Source organism: Ovis aries, chromosome 12 (assembly GCF_016772045.2).
Source record: "Ovis aries strain OAR_USU_Benz2616 breed Rambouillet chromosome 12, ARS-UI_Ramb_v3.0, whole genome shotgun sequence".
NCBI classification, from domain to species: Eukaryota; Metazoa; Chordata; class Mammalia; order Artiodactyla; family Bovidae; genus Ovis; species Ovis aries.
Genome location: NC_056065.1, coordinates 34,410,236 through 34,423,676, shown reverse-complemented (window position 1 = coordinate 34,423,676; position 13,441 = coordinate 34,410,236). Strand labels below are relative to the sequence as shown.

The following is a 13,441-nucleotide window of genomic DNA, read 5'->3' as shown; positions in this document are numbered from 1 at the left end:
GCCACTCCTACTTAGTTTCCATCAGTGGTTCTTCCTGATCACTCTGACCTCCGAACAGTGGCATGCTCAAGGTTTGGTCCTCAGTTTTTTTGTTTCTTCAAGGAGATCTCATCTAGTCCAATGGCTTTGAATACCACCTAAGTGCTGATGGTGGCTTCCCAGGGGTTCAGTGGTAAAGAATCCATCTCCCAATGCAGGAGACGTGAGTTCAATCCCTGGGTTGGGAAGATCACCTGGAATAGGAAATGCCAGCCCACTTCAGTATTCTTGCCTAGAAAATTCCATGGACAGAGGAGCCTTACAGGCTACAGTCCATGGGGTTGCAAAGAGCTGGATATGACTGAGCAACTATACACAGCAGAGCAAGTGCTGATGGTTTTTAAGTTCTCCCCTGAACCCTAGATTTTTACATCTGACTATTCAATATCCACAATTGTTTATCTAATAGACATCTCAAACTTAACACATCCCAAATTAAACTCTTAATTCTCCCCTCAAAATTGCCTTCTCCCACTGACTTCTTCCCCAGAAGTGAGTAAATATTCTATCCTCCCAGAATCCCTGGAATTATTCTTGATTCTTTTCTTGCTATCACATTCCCATCTAATCTATCAGCAAATTCTATCACATCTATCTTCATAGAGCCTGACATCTTAGCCCTACCTTCATCTAAACCACTATCATCTCTTACTTGGATTACTGAAATTGCCACCTAGTTGGTTTTCCTGCTTCTACTCTTTCTCTCCTTCAACTTACCTCTACTAAGCAGTTGAATGGAGAAGGAAATGGCAACCCACTCCAGTACTCTTGCCTGGGAAAGCCCATGGAAAGAGGAGCCCGGTGGGCTGCAGTTCATGGGGCTGTAAAGAGTCAGACACGACTGAGCGACTAACAAGCAGTTGAAACAATCCTTTTCAATTGTGACTCAGACATCAGCATTCTACTCAATGACAGAATAGTGATTACTGTATAGACTGTGCTTACAACAGATTTGGCTCCACCTCTGACTCTGATGTTATCTCCCCACCTTCCCTTCCCATACCATATCACCCCAGTCACATAACTGCTTCCTTGCTTCTCAGACGTATTAAGCACAGTTTGATATCGGGACTTTATGCATGCTTTTCTTGGAATACCTTTCTACCATTTGTCCACATGGCTTGCTACCTTACTTCTCTCTGGTTTGTGTCCAAGTGTCTTTCTATTAATGAGTCCTTTTCTGAGCTCCCTCATCCATGTCCTTTGACTTATCCCCCAACCCAACATACTTATACTCTTTTTCTTTAGCGTATTTATCACCTACTGCCATATTACTTACTGGCTTGTTTGTGTGTCTTCTCCATCAGATTGAAAGCTCAATAAGCTCTTTTGTTCATTGTTGTTTCCTCAGTGCCTAAAATAGTACCTAAGGTGAAGCAGGTGCTTATCTGCTGAATGAATGAGACTGAGAATGCATGAGAATGGTAGGAAAAGTGGTCCTTCATGTGTCACTACCTATATTTTGAAAGCTTTAAAGGGAAAAAAAGGAACAAAAGAAATTAGGAGATTTTTTTCCTACGTGAAAGTCTTATTTTGTCCTTTTAGTAGCCAGAGATGAATATTAAGGAGACAGTATTACACCCAGTATTATACCCAGCAATGCTACTTGATTCACTTCTGAATGCAAGGTCTTGCAAATGTTTTTAAAGATGGACTTCATCTAACTCACCTAAAGCATAGGAAGTTAGCTCATGGTGGATAAAATATTAGATAATCTCTCCTTCCCATAAAGAGTTAAATATTGGAAAACTTGATTTAATAGCAATTGCACTAAATAGTATTGGAGTATTGGAGCTTGCAATTAGAGGAAAGGAGACAAAGAGAAAGCTTCTTCTCATTCAACTAATGATACCTTGAAAGAACTTTCCTCTCAGTCAGGAACTACCTCTTCCTCATACTGACTTGCTTTATTATTTTAATTGAAGGACAATACATAAACGAAGAAAAAGTATTTTTATTCTCTATGACCTCAAAAACTATCTTCATTTGTCATAGAAAGGTCAGATACTGAAATACATTTTCATTTTTAGAAGTTCAGGTATCCAATCAAGTATGGCTGCAAGAATGAATGTGAATTTTACTCTCCAGGGCATATCCTAAGGAAGGCAAAATGAGGTGAAAAGAGATATGGGGGGAGAAGGTAATACCCAGTTTCCATACTTGGCCTTTATCCATTTTTCTTTCCTCTTAGGCAATATATACACACACACCACACCCACCCACACACATACATACACACAAATTTGTGGAGAAAGAAATCTCAATTTCCTCTTTATGAAGGAAGGAGGATGTTACAAAGGTATTATGATGCAATAAGGACCATATGAAGGGCACTGGTAACATTATGAGGTCAGGAGTTTTACTGGTGTTTGCCTATATGAAATGCGTTAGACCTAAGTCAGTGTTTTCCCTGCTATACTCCTACCCACAGTATGGGATGTTAAGATCAAAGGAATGAGACCTAGGGCAAAAATTGAGGCAGCAGGGAGGCATTGCAACAACTGGAAGGTTTTCCAAGTTGGCAAATTTACACTGTTATTTCTGGACAAAATAAAAGATTCCCTGTGTCCTTATGGATATCGGGGAGGAAAAGCATATCAACACTGCACTGCAGGTTAGCAGTTTCAGGACAGCCTTGAGAGGGTTTGAAAGATTGGTTGAACATGTAGCAGCACAGAAAAGAGATGAAAGAGCTGGTGTGTTTGCCCAAAAAGAAGGTAAGATCAGTGAACATGGGGCAGTCCAGTTTGGTCTGTTGATTAGAACTGGGAATACTATCAAACAGGAAGATGATAGAATTTAATAATTTACAAATTACTTTAATAAATATAATTTAATTACTTCTTGTAACAGGGAGAGGCAACATAGCTGAATAGCAAAGACATTGAATGGAAGGGTGGTGTACAGTTCCTCATCTGACTCTGTCCTTGAATAGCTAAGTGGACTTGAAGAAGCTCTTTCATTTCTCTGAATGTTCAGTTCAGTCACTCAGTCATGTCTGACTCTTTGTGACCCTATGAATTGCAGCATGCCAGGCCTCCCTGTCCATCACCAACTCCTGGATTTCACCCAAACTGTCCATTAAGTCAGTGATGCCATCCAGCCATCTCATCCTTGGTCGTCCCCTTCTCCTCCTGCCCCCAATCTCTCCCAGCATCAGAGTCTTTTCCAACGAGTCAACTCTTAACATGAGGTGGCCAAAGTATTGGAGTTTCAGCCTCAGAATCAGTCCTTCCAATGAACACCCAGGACTGGTCTCCTTTAGGATGAACTGGTTGGATCTCCTTGTAGTCCAAGGGACTCTAAGAGTCTTCTCCAACACCACAGTTCAAAAGCATCAATTCTTCGGTGCTCAGCTTTCTTCACAACCAACTCTCACATCCAAACATGACCACTGGAAAACCATAGCCTTGACCAGATGGACATTTGTGGGCAAAGTAATGTGTCTGCTTTTCAATATGCTCTCTAGGTTGGTCATAACTTACCTTCAAAGGAGTCAGCATCTTTTAATTTCATGGCTGCAGTCACCATCTGCAGTGATTTTGGAGCACCCCAAAATAAAGTCTGACACTGTTTCCACTGTTTCCCCATCTATTTCCCATGAAGTGATGGGAACAGATGCCATGATCTTCATTTTCTGAATGTTGAGCTTTAAGCCAACTTTTTCACTATCCTCTTTCACTTTCATCAAGAGGCTTTTTAGCTCCTCTTCACATAAGGGTGGTGTCATCTGCACATCTGATGTTATTGATATTTCTCCTGGCAATCTTGATTCCAGCTTGTGCTTCTTCCAGTCCAGCGTTTCTCATGATGTACTCTGCATAGAAGTTAAATAAGCAGGGTGACAATATACAGCCTTGATGTACTCCTTTTCCTATTTGGAACCAGTCTGTTGTTCCATGTCCAGTTCTAACTGTTGCTTCCTGACCTGCATACAGGTTTCTTAAGAGGCAGGTCAGGTGGTCTGGTATTCCCAGTTAGCTCTCTCAAATGTAAAATCAGAGGGATGGGTTAAATGACTTCTAAGGTTTCTTATGTGGAATCTATCATTTGACGTCTTACTGGTTGCTCTGGGACTCTCAATAGGGCATTGCAGGCATGCTTAGTCACTCAGTTGTGTCCAATTCTTTGTGACCCCGTGGGCTGCAGACCGCCAGGCTCCTCTGTCCATGGAATTCTCCAGGAAAGAATACTGGAGTGGGTAGCCATTCTATTCTCCAGGGGACCTTCCTGACCCAGGGATCAAACCCAAGTTTCCTGTATTGCAGGCAGATTCTTTACCACTTGAGTGACTAGTGCATAGTGATCACTAGTAAGCCACATGAACTACCTGCCATCACTTTACTTAAGGGTATCACAAGATCATAAAGAATTTTCTAAGTAAGGCAAAGTTTCCTCCCTCACCATGATTCACCCTCTGGGCCTCTCCTCCTGTCTCTAGGCTGGAATAATTTCAAGCATGCCAAGGTAAGCAGATGGTGGTGAGCAGTGATCTGCCAGGATTACTAGAATCAGATACCAACACAGAACTGAATGTATAGCTCCATGGTCAAGGTTGAAGGGGAGTGGTGTAGTGTGTAGCTTCAGATCATTGAGAATAGCAGTGAAGAGTAAGGCTTAATGGGGAGAAGGCAATGGCAAGCCACTCCAGTACTCTTGCTTGGAAAATCCCATGGACAGAGGAGCCTGGTAGGCTGCAGTCCATGCGGTCGCTAAGAGTTGGGCATGACTGAGCGACTTCACTTTTACTTTTCACTTTCATGCATTGGAGAAGGAAATGGCAACCCACTCCAGTGTTCTTGCCTGGAGAATCCCAGGGACGGAGAAGCCTGGTGGGCTGCCATCTGTGGGGTCGCACAGAGTCGGACACGACTGAAGTGACTTAGCAGCAGCAGCAGTAAGGCTTAATGATAGAGTAAAATTCTAACAGAACAAATCCTGCTGTTGTAAGGGAAGTAGTGGGGCTCACATGACTGCTAGAGGGTCAGCATGGCCAGCCTCTTAATATGCCAGGCTGGAGTAGGATATGGCAACTCACTCCAGTATTTTTGTGTGGGAAATCCTATGGATAGAGGAGCCTGCTGGGCTACAGTCCTTGGGGTTGTAAAGAGAAGGACACAACTGAGTGACTGAACAACAGTGAGAACAACATAGTGATAAACAAGTGAAAATGTTGACTTTGGGTGTTCAGACCCAAACCAGTATTATTGGAATAGCCTTGTTGACTTAAAAAAGATGCACAGCCTGAGAGTTGCAAGTTAAATTTTATTGGGGGCAAAATGGGGACTGCCGTCTGGGAGACAGCACCTCAGATACCTCTGAGAGACTGCTCCAAGAGGTAGTGGGGGAAGGTCAACATATGGGATTTTGGTGAAATGGGAGTTCATGCAATCAAGCACTTACCTTACAAAAGATTTTCTGCTAGTCACAAGGAGCTGATGTCACCATTAAGGGATTTAGGATTTTTGTAGATAGGAGGAGATTGCAAGGGTTGGGATCATTAAATCAGTTCCTGAAAATATCTAACTATCTAAAGACCTGTTCCACCAGTTTTCCTGGAGCTTGCGCTAAGTCGCTTCAGTCTTATCATATTCTTTGTGGCCCTATGGACTAAAGCCCATCAGACTCCTTTCCTCCAGGCAAGAACACTAGAGTGGGTTGCCATGCCCTCCTCCAGATCTTTCCGACCCAGGGATCAAACCCAAGTCTCTTACAACTCCTGCATTGGGAAGTGGGTTCTTTACCACTAGTGCTACCTAGGAACCCCTGCTCTCCACCCTGAACTCCCTTTGGGAAGTGTCAAAGGTCAGCTGCTACAGCAGCACAGATTTAATCCCAGCAAAGGCAGATGGCAAATGCCCTTGGCAACTGCCAATTTGTAGTTGATAGTATTTAAGAATTTACAAATCATTTTAATAAATACAATTTAATTACTTCTCACAACAATTCTAAAAGGCAAATATTACTGTCATTGCTATTTTTGGTGTTGTGTTGCTAAGTCATGTCCAACTCTTTTGTGACCCCATGGATGTCTAGTCAAAGCTATGTTTTTTCCAGTAGTCATGTATGGATGTGAGAGTTGGACCATAAAGAAAGCTAAGTGCCAAAGTATTGATGCTTTTGAACTGTGGTGTTGAAGACTCTTGAAAGTCCCTTAGACAGCAAGGAGACCAAACTAGCCAATCCTAAAGGAAATTAGTCCTGAATTTTCATTGGAAGGACTGATGCTGAAGCTGAATCTCCAATACTCTGGCCACCTGATGTGAAGAGCTGACTCATATGAAAAGACCCTGATGCTGGGAAAGATTGAAGGTGGGAGGAGAAGGGGATGAAAGAGGATGAGATGGTTGGGTGACATCACCGACTCTATGGACATGAGTTCAAGTAAACTCTGGGAGTTGGTGATGGCCAGGGAGGCCTGGCATGCTGCAGTCCATGGGTCGCAAAGAGCTGGACACAACTGAGCCACTGAACTGAACTGGACTCTAGTCTGCCAGGTTCCTTATTGCTATTAGCTCCATTTTATTTGTTAACAAATGACAAATATGTAAAAATCATCTGTTCAAGTCACTCAATTCCTAAGTGTTAGAGCTGACTCAGACCTTTTATTAATAGATATGCTTTTGTTAAATGATTGAGAACTTGCCTGGGTTTTCTAAACTACTCAATAAGCTTTCATCTTTCCTTAGTCCCCTTGTCAGTTTGTTTTAACTCTCTCTGTAACTGATTTTCCAAACCCTTGCACTTTTTCTGAGTCCTCAATAGGATCTCATCTTCTCTCAGTCAAGCTTTCAACATCATAAGTGAAAGCAAAGCCAAAAGATAAGAATTCCCTCAAACTCTCTTTCTTCCACTTTCAAATTACCTGAAGCAATACCTGTCCTTTCTTCCATGCCTCCTCCCCTCCAGAGCTGTTGCTACCTTGCTGCAACAACTGTAAAATCTTCCTTTCCCACTGGTTTTGTTCTCTAAAACTAAAATTATGATGACAGTCCTTACCTTGACTTTCTGTTCCTTTTTAAGCTTGTATGTTTTTCCTTTGCTTCTCTGCTAAATTTCCCCATAGTGTCACCACTTCGTTTTCAATCAAGTATGGCTTCCTTCATCACTTTGCTGAAAAATCCTCTTACCAAAGTATTCGATCATCTAATATGCCTGCCAAATTCAACAACTTGTTTATATTTTCCAGCTTACTTGGCCATTTCACTACATAAACAGCTGCTTCTGCTTCTAGAAATTATCTTCTGTGTTACTCATTAACACCACTCTCCTCTTATTTTTTCCTCTTCTCATTCTTTCTTTGCCTCTTTTTTTCTTGAGCATTGCCTTCATTGTCTCTCAGTCTTATAGCATAGACATCAACTACCTAGTCTTCTAAGCCAGGTGTCTTGGTATAAATTTTGACTCTTTATTTCACGGCATCTCACTCTTGGGTTATTATAACAGCTTCTTTATATAATGGTCTTCTTGCCAAGAGTGATTCCTTTCAGTATAGTTCTACTGGGAGACTTTCCTTTAAAAATCTGTTTGGAATTTCCACATCCCTAGTATATTAGAGCACTCTTAAAATCCATATACATTATGGCATCGTCCCCTAACCTACTCCAGTTGTAGCTCCTTGGAATTGCCCTGCCTGCACCTTCTGTCTTAACATTAACTTCTCAGCATTTCCAAACCTGGCATACTGTTAACCACTCTGATTTTGCACATGTCATCGCATGTACATTTCCTCCCTTTTGGAGGGTCTATGAATACTTCCGTATTTTTCAAGATCCAAATCAAACATCACTTCTTTACAAAAACTTCCAAACTTTTCCTGAACAAAGCCATCCTTAGAAATTTTTATGCACTTTATTGCATCTCAAGGAATTACCTGCTAATCTTAACTTGTTGAAATTGATATACATGCTGTATTTCTGCCCTTTCTTTCCAGCATTAAACTGTGAGTGCTTTGAAGACTTGGCAACCTCAGGGTTAGCCCAGAATCTGAAGCCAGGAAGCACTCCTTAAATGTGTGCTAAACAAATAAACCTTGGTTAAATCGACATGCTTGCAATTACAAAGCCACACTGAAAATTTCTTTCTCTAGTATATATGTTTATCAGTTCAGTTCAGTTCAGTGGCTCAGTCATGTCTGACTCTGCGACCCCATGAATTGCAGCATGCCAGGCCTCCCTATCCATCACCAACTCCTGGAGTTCACTCAGACTCATGTCCATTGAGTCAGGGATGCCATCCAGCCATCTCATCCTCGGTCGTCCCCTTCTCCTCCTGCCCCCAATCCCTCCCAGCATCAGAGTCTTTTCCAATGAGTCAACTTTTGCATGAGGTAGACAAAGTATTGGAGTTTCAGCTTTAGCATCATTCCTTCCAAGGAAATCCCAGGGCTGATCTCCTTCAGAATGGACTGGTGGGATCTCCTTGCAGTCCAAGGGACTCTCGAGAGTCTTCTCCAACATCACAGCTCAAAAGCATCAATTCTTTGGTGTTCAGCTTCCTTCACTGTCCAACTCTCGCATCCATACATGACCAATGGAAAGACCATAGCCTTGACTAAACGGACCGTGTTGGCAAAGTAATGCCTCTGCTTTTGAATATGCTATCTAGGTTGGTCATAACTTTTCTTCCAAGGAGTAAGCGTCTTTTAATTTCATGGCTGCAGTCACCATCCATCTGCAGTGACTTTGGAGCCCAAAAAGAAGTCTGACACTGTTTCCACTGTTTCCCCATCTATTTCCCATGAACTGATGGGACCAGATGCCATGATCTTTATTTTCTGAATGTTGAGCTTTAAGCCAACTTTTTCACTCTCCTCTTTCACTTTCATCAAGAGGCTTTTTAGATCCTCTTCACTTTCTGCCATAAGGGTGGAATCATCTGCATATCTGAGGTTATTGACATTTCTCCCGGCAATTTTAATTCCAGCTTGTGCTTCTTGCAGCCCAGCGTTTCTCATGCCAAAGAATGCTCAAACTACCACACAATTGCACTCATCTCACACACTAGTAAAGTAATGCTCAAAATTCTCCAAGCCAGGCTTCAGCAATACGTGAACCATGAACTTCCAGTTGTTCAAGCTGGTTTTAGAAAAGGCAGAGGAACCAGAGATCAAATTGCCAACATCCACTGGATCATGGAAAAAGCAAGAGAGTTCCAGAAAAACATCTATTTCTGCTTTATTGACTATGCCAAAGCCTTTGACTGTGTGGATCACAATAAACTGTGGAAAATTCTGAAAGAGATGGGAATACAGACCACCTGACCTGCCTCTTGAGAAATCTGTATGCAGGTCAGGAAGCAACAGTTAGAACTGGACATGGAACAACAGACTGGTTCCAAATAGGAAAAGGAATACATCAAGACTGTATGTTGTCACTGTGCTTATTTAACTTATATGCAGAGAACATCATGAGAAACGCTGGACTGGAAGAAGCACAAGCTGGAATCAAGATTGCCGGGAGAAATATCAATAACCTCAGATATGCAGATGACACCACCCTTATGGCAGAAAGTGAAGAGGAGCTAAAAAGCCTATTGATGAAAGCGAAAGAGGAGAGTGAAAAAGTTGGCTTAAAGCTCAACATTCAGAAAACGAAGATCATGGCATCTGGTCCCATCACTTCATGGGAAATAGATGGGGAAACAGTGGAAACAGTGTCAGACTTTATTTTGGGGTGCTCCAAAATCACTGCAGATGGTGACTGCAGCCATGAAATTAAAAGACGCTTACTCCTTGGAAGAAAAGTTATGACCAACCTAGATAGTATATTCAAAAGCAGAGACATTACTTTGCCGACTAAGGTCTGTCTAGTCAAGGCTACTGTTTTTCCTGTGGTCATGTATGGATGTGAGAGTTGAACTGTGAAGAAGGCTGAGCGCCGAAGAATTGATGCTTTTGAACTGTGGTGTTGGAGAAGACTCTTGAGAGTCCCTTGGACTGCAAGGAGATCCCACCAGTCCATTCTGAAGGAGATCAGCCCTGGGATTTCCTTGGAAGGAATGATGCTAAAGCTGAAACTCCAGTACTTTGGCCACCTGATGCGAAGAGTTGACTCATTGGAAAAGACTCTGATGCCGGGAGGGATTGGGGGCAGGAGGAGAAAGGGACGACCGAGGATGAGATGGCTGGATGGCATCACGGACTCCATGGACGTGAGTCTGGGTGAACTCCGGGAGTTGATGATGGACAGGGAGGCCTGGCATGCTGCGATTCATGGGGTCGCAAAGAGTCAGACATGACTGAGCCACTGAACGGAAGGAACTGAACTGAACTGAAAGAAAGTGAAATCTCTTGCTCAGTCATGTCCGACTCTTTGTGACCTTGTGGACTGTAGCCCACCAGGCTCCTCAGTCCATGGGATTCTCCAGGCAAGAATACTGGAGTAGGTTGCCATTTCCTTCTTCAGGGGATCTTCCTGACTCAGGGATTGAACCCAGGTCTCCCACACTGCAGGCAGGCGCTTTAACCTCTGAGCCACCAGGGACGCCCTATATGCAGAGTGCATCATGGGAAACGCTGGGCTGGAAGAAGCACGAGCTGGAATCAAGATTGCCGGGAGAAATATCAATATATGTTTATATACACACACATATACGTATATATATATATATATATATATATATATATTTATGTTTAGAGAGAGAACACATATCTTATAAACATATATATATACATTTTTATAGTACATTCTGTTATTACTGAAGTGCAATGTACTAGTGACTGTAGTTTATAGTTATATATGTATATGTATGTGTATTAGATTTGATCAAAACTAAGTACTGCTAGATAAATTACCTTTATGACTGGGACTAAACTAAAAGATTGCGAAGGGAGAAATGTAATCTGAATTTTGATCAGACTGCTAATACTGGCATACATTCATTTTTGTTGTTGTTGTTGTTTAATTGCTTAGTTGTGTCTGACTCTTTCGAGATACCATGGACTGTAGCCCACCAGGCCCCTCTGTCCGTTGGAATTCCAAGGCAAGAATACTGGAGTGGATTGTCATTTCATTCTCTAGGTGATGTTTCCAACCCTGGAGATCGAACCTGTGTCTCCTCCCTGGCAGGTGGATTCTTTACCAGTGAGCCACTTGGGAAGCCCCAAATCGGGTCTACCTCTCACCATAGGCAAGATAGGCAAGAAGCTGAGAACTACAGAGAATGTTTCTTAACGGCACCATTGTTTACCTCAAAAACTGTATCAAGTATATTGTAGGAGTTCATCTGTGCAATATTGCTCTTAAATCTTATTGTTAATTACCCAATAGACTTAAAATCATCTGAGGAAAGAAAAGTCTTACATTTCTTATCTAGTGGCATTTAGAATAGACATCTATCTGTACTAGTTGGTATGAATTTAAAACAGCTAAGCTATTTGGATCTCTCATATGAATTTCAAACTTAATATTACCAAGATTGAATGGTTTATTTTTCTCAAGAAATATGACTCTTACTCGTTTGCCTCTGTTTTGGTAAATAGTACCAATATCTGTTCAGTTTTGAAATCAGAAACCTGAGTGTCATTCTAGAGCAAGGTTTCTCGACCTTAATACTGTTGACATTTGGGGCTTGATAATTCTTTGTTCTGTCTGTATGTGTATTCTATGTGTATGTGTGTGAGGCCAGGAATGGGGGCGGGCTATCTTGTGCCCTGCAGAATATTTAGTGGCATCTCTGGCTTCTACCCACCAGATGTCAGTAGCATCCTCATCCCTCATTGTAACAATCAAAAATGTCTGCTTACATTGCCAAATAGCCTATGAGAGAGGTAGGTCAAACTCTCCCAATAACAACCATTACTCTAGAATCCAGCCTGTCCTTCACTCACAAATTCTGTCCCCCAAACTTCCAAGCTCTTAGCAAGTCTTTGCAATTCTACTTCCAGCCATATCTCACCATCTCAGTGATCTCTCTTCGGTGCCTGTGTGTGTAGGTGTGTATGAGTTGCTCAGTCATGTCTGACTCTTTGCGACCCCATGGACTGTAGCCCCCCAGGCTGTCATGGGTGGGATCTCCCGTGCTGGCTTCCAGCATCTGTCCATTGAATTCTGGACTGGTTTCTGGGAGTTGGTATAGATCTTCCCTACTCAGGAATTGAACTCAGGTCTCCTGCATTGCAGGCAGATTATTTACCATCAGTGCCTATACCACTTATCATCCAGCTGAGGACACTTTCAAGAATGAAAGGGGTTGTTGTTAATAATTGAGTGGACAAAATAGGTGGGCTTCCCAGGTAGCTCAGTGGTAAAGAATCCACCTGCCAATACAGGAGATGTGAGTTCAATCCTTGGGTCAGGAAGATCTCCTGGAGGAGGAAATGGCAACTCACTCCAGTATGCTTGTCTGGGAAATCCCATGGACAGAGGAGCCTGGCAGTTCATGGGGTGGCAAAGAGTCAGACAGAATTGAGCAACTGAGCACACACTCACAGAGAAAAGAGGCATAAATGTATCTTCTTGACCTAAGCCTCCACATCTAAAATCTGAATCTCAAACTCCTCACTAACTTTATAGTTTTCATCCTTGTCTCCTCATAGCAACCAGGGTCTTTCAAACGCTCTAGTGATAGCTCGCCATCATGCTTAGAATAAAATACAAACTTCTAACTCTAATTTGGCCCTCCTTCCTCTCTGATCTCACCTCATGATAACTTTCCCCAGTTCTCACTATACTTCATATCACTGACCTTTAAAGAATGCACCAAGCTCTTTCCTGCCTTAGCATTCTTGTGTTTGTCAGCCTCTACCTAAGATGCTCTTCTCTAGCTTTAGCATATGTCTGACTCCTTTTGCTTATCAGGTCTCAGCTTTGTTGCTTTTTATCTGTCCTTAGAAAGGGATTCCCTCAGGTCCACCCTCACCCACCAGCACAGGACAATTCTGTTAATATCACATCTCCCTATTGATTTCCTTCTGAGCATTTATCTCACTTTCAACTTAGTGATTCTCACATTGTTACTAAGATATGACCTACTTACAGTAAAGCACAGAAAGCGTGCTGTTCTTAAGTGTATAACTCAATACATTTGGACATATGTACACATGCCTGTAGGTATCAACTAGATCAAGACAGAGAATATCTCTACCATTCCAGAATGTTCTCATGCCCTGTTACACAGATAACCACTAATCCAGTGTCCATCTCTAGTAATTAGTCTTGCCTGTCACAGCCCATAAATATTTTGTTCACTTGATTTTCTGTTTATTCCATTAGAATATAAACTACCAGAAGAAGGGGTCTTGGCTACCTAGTTTTCCATTCTATGAGCACTGTCTAGCTCAGGTCTGACACATGAGTTGCGTAATGTATATTTGTGTATAACTCCTTGTTGTCCTGTAACTCAATAGCTATGCCCTAGTGAATCACAAAATTTGTCAAAATCAACATTCAGTCAATGGTGT

The 13,441-nt window shown here is 42.2% G+C and overlaps 1 protein-coding gene across 2 annotated transcripts in view; it reads left to right on the top strand.

Moving 5' to 3' along the window:
• The first annotated feature begins 2,611 nt into the window (after positions 1–2,611).
• The window catches only part of WDR64 (WD repeat domain 64), a 134,881-nt gene continuing 124,051 nt past the window's right edge, over positions 2,612–13,441 (top strand). For both annotated transcript variants that reach the window (XM_027975586.3, XM_060396456.1), the window contains exon 1: positions 2,612–2,756. In XM_027975586.3, the coding sequence (XP_027831387.1) occupies positions 2,612–2,756 (145 nt within the window). The remainder of the gene's footprint in view (positions 2,757–13,441) is intronic.